The sequence below is a fragment of the Crocodylus porosus genome, unplaced genomic scaffold (genome assembly GCF_001723895.1).
Source record: "Crocodylus porosus isolate Cpor-Errol unplaced genomic scaffold, CroPor_comp1, whole genome shotgun sequence".
NCBI lineage: Eukaryota > Metazoa > Chordata > Crocodylia > Crocodylidae > Crocodylus > Crocodylus porosus.
This window is the reverse complement of record NW_017728886.1, coordinates 247,587,172-247,599,565: the sequence shown is the minus strand read 5'-3', so window position 1 is coordinate 247,599,565 and position 12,394 is coordinate 247,587,172. Positions and strand designations below refer to the sequence as shown.

Sequence of the window (12,394 nt, the reverse complement as noted above, 5' to 3'; positions counted from 1 at the left end):
GCAAAACCCCTGGAGCACTGTCTCCCACCCCACCCATGCTCCTGAGAGCATGGGCACTGGCCCAGTCATACAGCTCCCCTCCACTCCCAAAGGACCCTCCAGACCCCTTCCCCTGCTGGAGGGGCAGGCACCTCTGGCTAGGCCCTGCTGGAAACAGCATAAAGCTGGGCTGAACCAAGCCCTGCCTCAGACCCCTTTCCTCTGCTGCAGCGCTGTTCCCCAGACACCTTACTCCAGCACCAGGAGGCACCCACACTGTCATGTGTGTGCACACGCATACTCACACACATGTACACGCATCCTACACAGTCCCATGGACAATCCCCAACACGTGGCCCTCGCTCCAACCCCTCGGTTCCATAGTTACCTGTATCCAGCTGCCGAGGCTGTATTGCCAGTCACGACTGTGTTTTCCCCTGCCTCTGATCACGCTCTCCCTGCAGCCCCTAGCACTTCCTTGCAGGTTGGAACTCTAGGAGCTTGCAAGGCAAAACCTGTGGTTTCCCACTTCAAAGAAGAAAAGTTGCACTTTTCTCCTTTAAGGAGGAAAGTCCACGTTTTTTCTCAGGAAACGGAAAACCCAGATTTGTGCTTATTTCAGCTGAACCTTTGCTTGTAATGCAGCACTAGAGCTACTAGTGCAATGTGTGGGATGTTTAGACTGGAGAATGTTGAAGGGGAAGGTTATACGACTAATGTATTTGGCATGGGAGCAGCTGTTGCAAGAATACGGTGTCCATTTTGGGTGTCAACAGTTGAAAGTTTGCTCATAAGAGCATTCAGAAATGATGCATAAGAATGATTTAAAGAATTGGCAATGATAGTACAATAAGACTCAACCTATGTGGCTTAATGAAGAAGGTTGAGAAGTGACAGATCATAGTCTGTTACTACCTATCAGTCTAATTGTCAAAGTTAACATAAGGTCCAATGCTAGAAGAAAAAACTAGATATATTCAGGCTACAAGTTAGGTAGATTGTTTGTTTTAATATTGTGGGTAATTGAGGGTCATTTTAAAATTTTAGCAAGAGCTGTGTTGGCTACTTCTATCATGATCAAATTCCATAGTTTTAATGTTAAAGTAGTTCAGATGAGATAAAAATTCTGCATTAAATGATCACAGTAGTTCCTCTGGCTTTATAAATTTCAGTAACTTTCTGAAAGTTAATTATTAATATATGAATTTCTTTATAAATCAAATGTGTTATTGCAAACTTTTTTGCTACGTATATCTACCTGCCCAAAAGAGAGAGTGCACACTGCATTCACTTTGCACTGTCAAGGTTATATGAATAACACAGAGATTCTCTGCATTTATTTGGAAAAGCAGAGTGAAGTAAGTTCCAGGGTGTCACACCTCATTTCTTTACTAACTATAATTACTTTGTTAGTGGCTCATTGCAGCATAGTTAGCACTCTTAACTTCATTTAAAAATGGAGCAATTGCGATCAAGTGCAAGCAGTTTTTATTGAAACAATAGACTAACTGCTGCAAAGTGGATGGTGTAATGCAAAGAAAAAAGAAAATCACCTAAATGTTCACAAACTGATATGGATGTTTAACTTTTTTTTTAATGCTGCCTGAAGGCTGCACTTGTCACTGCTGCTGAAAGATTGTTGACTGCATTTCAGTATGCTATCAAGTATGAAATGTTTTCATACGCTTGTGCACCAATACTCTGAAGTGATTTAAAATACCCTGTGTGACTCTTGGCCTTCAGATTTAAAAGTATTTTTTCTATAAAGAGTTTACATCGGCAAGCTAGAGCCTCAGGTTTATATCTTTACATTCCACACACATCTAATCTTCACACTTTTTCCATGTGAGGTACAGTACAAAATGTAGTAATTTTTTAGAACAACTGTGTATCATTTTAAAATATAACTGTTCGTTATGGGTTAATTTAAGCATCGTTTTTGTAAAAACAAATGTTCAGGTAGAAAATGAAAAAATGGCCTGGGGTTATAATATTTAAACATTAGAAAAACAACATTGATGGGGCAGTACTGAGAACATGCTTTAAATGGTTTTTTTAAAATAAATTAATCCCAAAAAGGTACCTTGTATTTTAATTCATCCTTCTAGTTGCCCATATAGTGATGGTATCCAAGTGGTAGCCCACAAGCATCTTATTTTGGGACATACTGATCTATGATAACTTCTTCCAGTCACTTCTCTGTATTAAAGAACATTTAAAAGAGGGCTTTGTTTTGGGGGGGGGTTTTTACCCCTATCCTGTTGTTGCAATACTGTGTTCACCTGATACTTGGATAAAAATTTAGAAATTTTGACTTGCTGTAAACTGCTTGAGGCAAGCCTCTTGTACACATTAATTCTAGCCATGCTTTTGACAGGGAAAGTTGAGTCATGAACCATGCTGTTCTTTCTATCAAACATATTGCTGACTAAGCTGCAGCAAAAATGAGCTGTTAACAAAAAGAAAAGTAAAGAAACTCCTTCATACCGCATAACATTGCAGTATATCCTTCCTCTTGTAAAAGTCCCTACTCCAAGGCAAAGACAACTCCCCCACCTTGCCTTTTTTGTTTTGTGTTAACGCACCCACGTGCACACGCACGCACACACACCTGTTTGATAGCTGAGCATGGCTAAGTAGGTAATAGAGCTGATCTGGGTTTGGACCAGTGGCCCCCAAACTAGCATTTTATAACTCTTGTTGCAAGTGAGAAGTAGTTAGCTGTGTTAGTCTGAAGCCAGGCAGAAGGCAGGGTAGAGATGCACCTTATAGGCTAAGTAGGATAGATATAGTTTCATAGTTAGTAGGGTTGGAAGGGACGTTGGCAGAACTGCAGGTCCCGTAGCCTCTCCTCGTAGGGCCTGCCCTGCTGCCCCCTGATCATGCAAGTGGCCCGCCTCTGGACCCTCTCCATGTTGTCCACATCCCTCTTGAAGTGCAGCGCCCAGAACTGGACGCAGTACTCCAACTGTGGCCTTTCCAGTAGAGGGGGAGGATCACCTCCTTGGACCTGCTCGAGATGCATCTGTGGATGCATGACAAGGTATCGTTGGCCTTCCTGACTGCATCCCCACACTGCCGGCCCATGTTCATCTTGGCATCAGTGATGACTCCAAGATCCTTTTCTGCCTCTGTACTGACAAGAAGGGAGTTCCCCAGCCTGTAGGTATAGAGCACAAGCTTCTGTGAACTCAAGGGCTAGGGACAGAAGTTGCACATAAATTGGTTTAAATGATCAGAAACTGGTTTAAACCAGTAACAGAACAGAAGTTCAGTGCTCATAAACTGCTTTCAAAATGACTGAAATCGGTTTAAGCTAAGCCTGGTTGGTTATAGTATCAGATTTAACTGATTTAGGTCAAACCAGTTTATGGCACATCTTTCCCAGATCCCTTCCTGGTTCAAGTTAACTCTGTCTCCCAGCATCCCAGGATGCTTTGCAGCCCTGGGCTATGCCGCCTCAACTTAACCCACTTCCTACCTGTGTCTGTCAGCCCATAGGGATGGAGGAGGGGGGGTAGGGGAACAGCCCCCTAGCCAGGGTCTACACAGCACGTGGGGGGAGGGAAAGCCCTTGTGGGGAGGACTTCTCAGACCCTGGCAGCCCTCTCTCCTCCCTCCCTTTCCCCATCTACTCACTGCTTCAGTGGCTGCCACAGAAGGGAGGGAAAAGGAGTTCTCCCCACCAGGTGCCTGCCCCTGCAGCCCAGCCTGGGGGCAGCAGAAAGCCCCTGCTTTGGGGGGCTACCCCCCACCCCAGCCCAGGGCAGAAATTTCCCCCCTCCTGAACCTTGCCTTAGCCCCTGTGAGACTTGGGCAGCTTCAGGGAGCGGTAGGAAATTCTCCTCCTCCATAGCCAGTTTTGCCTTGGCTACTCTGAGTCTGAGGCAGAACTAACGTAGGGGAGCAAAGGCATTTCCCTCGGCTCCCAGGCTACCCCTGACGCTTGCAGCAGCTAAGGCGAGACGTTGGGGCTGGGGAGAATTCCCCTGAGCTCCCTGGGGCTGGGGAACCCCCCCCCCAACACAGGGGCTCCCCAGTACCCCCATGCTGGGCTGCAGGGCCAGGCACTCAGCCAGGAGGACAACTTCTCCCTCCCTCCCTCCCTCCTGTGGCAGCAGCTGAAGCAGTCAGCAGCTAGGAAGTGGGGGGAAAGGTGCCATCAGCTGCCTGGGCTGGGGAAAACCTGAGTGGGAGGCTCCCCCAAGGTGGGCTAGCACCTGGACATGGGGTTCCTGAACCCCCTGTGGGGACACAGCAGGAGGCTGGGATACTTGGCTGGGCTGGCAGTGACCAGCAGGCTGAGAGGTGTGCTCCCAAAGCCCCCCACCTACCGTCCTGAGTCAGTGCAAGCTCCCCTGCCTTTCCCAATTAAACTGAATGTCAGTTCAGTTGCTTATTGGTTCAACCTACACAGCTTCAAGGAAGCTGCCTAGATTGAATTGATTCAGCCTGAGGCCTGTCGGTACTCAGCCAAGTACAGACAGGTGCTGTGAAAGATTGCTTGTTGCAAGTCTTATAGAGCACCTGATTTTTTTCCCCCCAAACTCCCAGTTTTTTCTGTGAGCCCTAGGTTGAAGTGGTCAGGTTTTACTGAGCCTAGTTATTTTGCAGTAACTGTGCCTATGCCTTCAGTTCCCCCTGCAGTGAGTGCTAAACCAGAACAGCTTACCACTGATTGAAACAGGGCTACATTGCCCCAGTTAGTTTTCACTTACCAAGGGAAAAAGTGGGTACACAAACCATTTTTATGCCCACAATTAATAGGAGATAGGGACTTACCACACCTTAACTGTTTTTCCATAGTTATTCAGTACGTTTGCTCCTGCTCTGTGGCAGGTGAAAGCTAAATGAAAGCTTGCTGTTTAATTTAGGCATAAGCTAAATGAAAAGTGTTGCGGAATGCTGGGCTAGCGATTCTGGCACCACTTGGGGAGCCACGGGCTCTACGGAGCGGGCGAGCGCGCGGCTTGTGGGGCGGGATTGGAGGTAGCTTTATGACCGCCTTCGAGGTTCGCTGAGTAGGCGCAAGTAGACGACTTAGAGTAAGTTGTTAGTTTTCTATAATAAGTTTGTAGGATGTCTGTTGGTTCACGGGGTTCCGGAGTAAGCCCTTGCGTTCTAACCTGATGGGCTAGGTGCGTCTGCCAACTCCTTAAGTCCCAGAACTGGTCAACAGCTCATTGAGAGAGGTTGTTAGTGGTAGAAGTTATTACGGAGTAAATATAAGGTAAAGTAAAAATTTGTTTTATTCACTCACCTGGCCGTACCCTCTTACGAATAAGAGGGGAGACCAGCTGGAATGAAGCTGCAGTAAATATAAGTATAGAAAGCGTAGATATGCTGTCTAAACTACGAAGAGAGGCAGTTAAGAGGTGGAGTTTCCGATGTTTCTTTAGTTACAGTATGCCGGATACAAAGGGGGTCTGTTGGCCCACAGGGTTTACTAGCGAGCCCTTGCGGGATAGGTGCGGCTACTCACTAGCTAGTCCTAGGGCTGGTCAACAGCTCATGAACAGGATGATAGATAACAAAACTGTAACGTGGTGAATTGCTGTCGATTGTCGGATTTTTGAGGCCTTGGTTTTCGCTGGGATACGCCCAGCCGGGGAGGCTGAGGACTGGCTACAGGGTGATCAAGCCTGAAGGGTCGTTCAGTCGTCGTCTCTGCTACTTCTTGCCTCTATGCCTCTTTATAGATGTTGGTTGGACTGCCTCTGTGACACTAACTATGATATAAGCTAAGTATACAGGGATAGGATAGTTTTCTTTTACATAATAGTTACTAGGTAGATTTTCTACATAAGTTTCGTTTCTGCAGGAATGATGCTTACAGATAAGAAATGAAACTTAGAAAATATGCATGTGAGCTTAATACAAGCGTGGGAAAATATAAAGCTTTCATTTTGATTAGAAGCCAAAACTACAAGGTCACATAAATGTGAGAGTGCTGCGCGGCAGTTATACAGAAATAAAATAAGACATTTACAAAAAGCTAAATAAGCTGCCCTGTTTAGCTCTCGTTACCATGGAAAAGATGAAGTACAATAAATCTCCACATCATGTCATTGTGAACTTGTGGATATTATATAAAATAATATGATAATATGTGGAGTTGTAATTGTGAAGTTGGGAACTACCGATTCAGATTTTTTAGACACTGGAGCTGCTTGCGGGCGTAAAAAAAACCCCCAAAAAACCCCCAGCAACCCAAAAAAGAAAAGTGGTGCTTTACTTTAAATTCTGCATGCCCCTGTGCCAAGGCCAACACATGGCCAGAAGAGGTATTGCATTAGTTGGACCCGGTTTGGCCACCATCTGTATAGATCAAGTGCTTTAGTTGGGATTTTTTGGTGCTTTTATCCAATAGCTGATTGAATAGGCTTTAGATAAAACACCAAAAAGCCCTGCTAAAGCGCCTAATTTACACAGATGCTGTAGAGCTGGATCAACTACTGTGCTGCTGCTTCTGGTAAAGTGTGTGGTATTCTTGTTGGTTTATTTGTCTTGTTCTGTTTTGTTTTTTCATGTCTGTCAGCAGCCTGGTTTGGTAAAATAAAATCCGTGTATTAGTAATTATAAGTTTTTATTAATTTATTTTCAGGCTGCATTTAGAAGCTTCTCTCTTAGCTACAGTAGTGTCTAGTTGTTCTTTTTTTAAATCTATCCTTTTTTTGCTTTGTTTTCAGTACCAACAGAGACGTCAGCAAGAGAATTTACAGCGACAGAGTCGAGGAGAGCCACCTCTTCCTGAGGAGGATATCAACAAAATATTCAAGCCACTGCAACCTCCTGCCAGGATGGATTCATTGCTTATTGCAGGTGAAAGAGATTTCCAGAATCATTATTTCTTAAGCCATTCCTTCACATACTATCTAGCTAGGAGAAAAATAGAGCTGTTGCCTTTTAATAATGTCTGTTCTATGTGTACTTCATATTGGTACAGGATGCCTCAGTGCTCAGTCCCCTGTGGTTCAGTGGTAGAATTTTTGCATACTGCACAGGAGACCTGAGTTTGATTCCCAGACACTTATACAACTACAGCCATGCAGGTATCAAACATCTGGACTCAGTCTGGTCTTTGGATTCTGTCTTAATGGCCTAAAGGGTGGATGGAAGGTCTGGGCAGCCTCCACGCCTCCAAAAATTCCTGCCAAGGCATATGCATCGAAGGTCTGGGTGGCCTTCATGCATACACCATGATCCAGGGGGATTGATGTTGCCATATTAGGGAAATGCCTAAGAAGTATTACAGATGCCAATTAAAAAAAAAAGAAACAAGAAGGTAGTTTACGTAATGGCCAACCACTGAACCAAAATGGTGACAAAGCTAGTGGAAAGCAAAAACTTTGAATATGATGCACATTTTGGGGAACTGTGTACTTTGGGGTCATCTTCAGATTAATTGGAAGAATAGTTCCATTTAATGTGACCAGATAGAGCTGTGGATGAGGAGCAGCACCTCAGAGCATAGTTTTCTCCAACACATTCACCTTTTCATGGCCTCCTCTTGTGACCTTGAATTCAGCTCTTCTGCTATTTCCTGGGCTTGGGAATGTGCACAGAGTGGACACTAGAGAGGCAGTGTAGGGGCAGATGCAGAGGAGAGGTTTAGGATCTTAGTTTCCCCACAGAATATTGAGCAGGGCGGGGCATGATGAGTAAATAAATATTTAATTTTAGGATTATTTTATATGAGTTTCTTTCAGTGGAAGCGGTTAATACCTGGATCAGCCTTTGGAAGATGCTGAAGGTTATGGGAATATACAGCAAATTATTTCACCATTAGAAAATATTTTGAGAGCTATTTATAACATGAACAGGGGTAATTGCAAAGTTCATATTCTGATTCAAGGAAAGGAATTGGTGACTAATTGATTACAAAACTATAAAAAAAAAAAAAGATTTGTCACTTAAAATAATTAAGTTTCAATACAATACAATAAATAAGTTTCAACAAGTACATTTTTTCCTTATAGTTTTAAAACAAGTCTCTCTCTTTTCTGGAGTCACTTAAAATTGAGAGTGCTGTCTTAGTACAGCTTGTGTTTTATAATAAATCCTAGGAGCACAAAACTGTTTAAAAATGCACCGTAATACTTTTATGAAGCACAATAGAGGAAGGGAGCGTATGTACTTTTTATGATGGTAGATTATGGTTGTGCTGTCTTCTACAAGAAAGGAAAGTGAAAACCTTTATAATCAAAGAAAAAACAGCCTTCAGCCAAAATACTTACCTCATTTGTTCTTTTAGTTATAGTCAGGGGAAGAACTGAAGACATCCATTTCTTTAATTCAGAGGGCTTAAAGTTTGTGGATAAAGAATAAAACTTAGCTGCTTTGTCTCTGAAGCATTTAAAAACTTTTTAAGTAGAGCATTAAATTGAAGTTTATTGGTCTACTAAACAGTCTTAATTTTGATTAAGCTGACTTTATCGTTTCACATTCCCAAAAAATAATTTGTAGCAGCACTTGTATAAAAATGGTTTGATGGAGATGTTTCATTTGTATAGCACTGACAAGGCATCATACCCCAGTGGTTTTTTGAAATTTCTAATAACGTGAAATACTTGGGGGAAAAAATGGCAAATGGGAAAGCAACATAATTTTCAAGTCAAGAGTGTATTTATTATAAATATTTTTAATGAGAGCAGTAAATACACAAGAATTCACTTGAAATTGAGCCTTGCAGTATTTTTAGGGCTGCTAATTTTGAACAAGTAATTGATGTGATTGAACCTCCAACACTACACCAAAAATTGTGTATACTTTTTATGTTGCTTGGCCAACTTATTTGGAAGTTGCATATATTACAGCTGAATTAAAATTATAAAGTATTTAATTTTGAAATGCGTACCAACTTATCTGCTGTGCTGATTTGATCTACTATTCTTTCCAAGTCTATTTGTGTATTGAAAAATTCTTTCCAGTCTCAAGCTGTTTAAGTTTCTACTTTGTGGTATGTTGTGGTATGCTTATAATGGTAAGTGCTTGGGAATTCTTAAATCATGTTAAAGGACATTCTTCAGATCAGATCACATAATTGATGATGGGTTTTTTTTTTACTTTCCTGTTGACAGGTCAAATTAATACTTATGCCCAGAATATCAAGGAGTTCACTGCGCAGAACTTGGGCAAACTCTTCATGGCCCAAGCTCTCCAAGAGTACAACAGCTAAAGAGGAAAAATCTATTATTTGGTACAATATCCAACAGAAGGAGTTCTGGTTCACACTTTTTATATGGCTGAAGAAACTTTTCAAGCATTGTTGGCACACTGGAAAAAATGTCTCATGAAGGCGTGTGTAGAATTGTCTCCCTCTTCTAAAGAAAAATAAAAGTAAATTTGAACACACTTTTTGTGTGTCTATATTTTTTAGACTGAAGCTTTCTAGCCCTCGCACCATCAATTTATTCATGTTGCATGTCTTCCTGTGTTTAGTTAAAACAAGCAATAATATTGTTTAGCTTGCATTTAACCTAGAAACCAATAATAACATTTTCTACATGTGCGCAACATGGCTGACTTAACTTTGCAGAGGGCATCTTTAGACAACCTGACTCAGTTGCTCAAGTTTACAAGTATAATTTCTTTATTATTTAATTTATTTGGATTTCTTGGTGCAAGGGATATTTAGCTTGGATAACTCTTACCATAGACATTTCAGAAGCTTCATGACTCTTAACATAGACATTTTTTGTAATGCTTCACATAACTGAGGTTTAAATACAGCACACTGATTGATTCAAATAGTTGCATAGAAACATGCCATGTCCTCTATATGAGTGGATGAATGCTGTGTGTTGACCTTGTTGTTGGGACATTTACTGCATGACTATAATGATTTAGCTTAAGGGGTTGTATGGCAAAGTAGGAAAGAAAAGAATGATTTGGGTGAATTACCCCATAGCAAACATGTGAAGGTATGAAGGGACAATCTTTAAATGGTCATTTGAAGACATTTACCTCCTTCCAGCCAACCTACACAGTTAGATTTGCCTAGTAGTGCTGAAGCATGGGAATGTAATGGACAGTAGTGATTCAAAAAGGGTTTTTCTTAAGAGGAGAAGAATACAGCTTGAGAACAATGCTTCTGAGCTTTTTCAGGGTGTAGGGAGCGATCTATCTGAAGAGGTTACCTTTTTAGTCTACTGTAGGAAGAGAAAAAATCCTTAAAGAGACATGTAGACTAGGTTTAATCATTTTTCTCTGAAAACTTCAATCCTGCTACAAGACAATATTTTGATTAAGTAGACTGTCTTATCACTGGATGTGCCTGATGACAGGCTTCTGTAGTGAAGTAACCCAAGTACCATAACTTAAACCTTTTTGGTAAAAATGGCTGATACAGGTCTCAGTTGTAACCCAGGACTCAGTTAAGTGAGAGAATTGTGGGATTCTACTCTGGGATAGGTCTGATTCCTGAGGACGTGCACATATACCAGAAGAAGAACATAGGTACAACTAGCTCTGTGACAAGCACACATCAGTAGGAAATTGATAGACGCGGTGTACAACTTGAAATAGTATTAATAGGATAATCCAGTAGGAATACAGCATGCGGCCTGAATATTTTCACATGGGGAAAAGTAGGTGGAATTAGACCCAGTTTCACCGTATGGGGGCACTCGAAGTTTAAGATGAAATAATTAAAATATGTGACATTTAAAGTATGTACTAAATGTATGTGCACTAAAGCCCCGTGAATGCACATTAAGTAACAAGGCAAGCCTTATTTTGCTGTACTGTAAGATGGAGGGCTTGCCCCATGGGGAAAACTTGTACAGAGTACATGCAAACATGATTTTATAGCACATTATCTGTGCTGTGCTCACTTTCTCTCTGGACACATTTTAGAGCAGATTAAGTGTGCCTGGATGTAGTGAAGCTTAATACGTATTAAGTCCTTAACTATAAACTACAGTGAGTGAGGGTCACTTTAATCTTAAAGGTTTAATACACAACAAGCCAAATGTAAACTGACTATCATCTAAGAGGAGTTGGTGATGAACAGCTAGGATGCTGAAAATTCACAACTGTTATTACAGCTCTCTAACTTCCCTACATAGACATCTACTTAATCTTAAATGGCAGTGAACTTATGCCACTTTGCTTCTGAATGTCCCAACAGATCAGCTAGCGGAAAGTAAAATAGCTGAAAGAATTTGGCTCAATCTTTTTTAAAAAAAAAAAAAACAATCACCTTTTGGGTAGAGACCAAGCATGGAAAGTTTCAGCCTCAAAGGTAAATGTTTTGGGAAGTTATGAGCATGTGAAAAATGGAGGTTGGAGTGGAAATTTGAGGGAGGAGGTGCACCCTTAACTCTAGCAGTTGCTATAATTATGTAAATATATATGCAAATTGTATGGAGCCCTCAAGCAGCTGGCAGACTGCCAATCCAGGCTTTTGCCTTGCTAAGTATGGGCACTTTGTATTAGCTGTCCAACTATAGTTGGACAATAGTTATCTAAAACCCAAGATCTGATGAAGTATCCTGTTACAATACCACATGATTGAATACAGTCTCCTATATAAATTATATCCAAAAATCTAGAGTTAAATAGTTGCATATATTAAGGGCTAAAAGCAGAATAAGCATAGGTGAAGAAAGGAAGTAAAACACTGGAATAAGATGGAGAACTGAAGTGGTAAGAAGCAAGTTCTATATGACTGGAAATAAAGGAGATTTAGACTCATAGTGGCTCGGTAGTGTAACTGACACCCATGCTGATGCTAAGCAAATGGAAATGAACATTGAAGGTAATGAGTTTAGCTAATATTGTATAGATAAAAAGGATTTATAAGAGGTTATAAGGATATCCAGTTTCAGTAGAGACAGTATATAGTACGTGGCATGCACAAGTATTAAATTGAGGTAGGTCTGAGATTTGTGAAAAGAGACCTGAGAGTCAGTTGCATATACGGGAAGTAAGTGAGACCTTGGTTGAGAAGGGAAATAAAAAGGGGTTGCATCTGCTTCATTCCAAAAACTCTTTGGTCTTGTGAGCAGTTGGCTAACAGAAGGAGGTTGCAAATGATTCATTAAATCTATCAATCTAAAGGATGCTAAAAAACTAAGAAACAGTATAGGAGAAATTTATATCAGGGCTGCCCAGCTGTATCGGGGTATCCAGTTGGTGCCCTATGGGCTGCATGTAGTCCCTGAGAAGTTAATTTGCAGCCCCAAGGTTTCCATCCAGCTGCTGCTCCCCCATCCTTGTGGCTCCAAGCTCCCCTTCCCTCTCTTGTCTTCCACTTTCTACCCCCACCCCAGAGGGTGGTCTGGGGCACTCACACAGCAGTACAGCAGGGGAGCCTGCAGCTAAAGCTGAGGATGAGACTGGGGCCCTGATGCGTGCAGTGCAGTGGTAGGAGGGAACCACTACCAGGCCTTTAGGACTAGTGGCTTGTGCT

General features: G+C 41.8%; 1 protein-coding gene across 1 annotated transcript in view; it reads left to right on the top strand.

The window, feature by feature from the left end:
• The window catches only part of EIF3H (eukaryotic translation initiation factor 3 subunit H), a 110,871-nt gene extending 101,540 nt beyond the window's left edge, over window positions 1–9,331 (top strand). The window contains exons 7-8 of the mRNA XM_019552126.1: window positions 6,669–6,801; window positions 9,060–9,331. Coding sequence (XP_019407671.1) covers window positions 6,669–6,801; window positions 9,060–9,157 — 231 coding nt within the window. The 3' untranslated portion in view covers window positions 9,158–9,331. The remainder of the gene's footprint in view (window positions 1–6,668; window positions 6,802–9,059) is intronic.
• The last annotated feature ends 3,063 nt before the right edge of the window (window positions 9,332–12,394 follow it).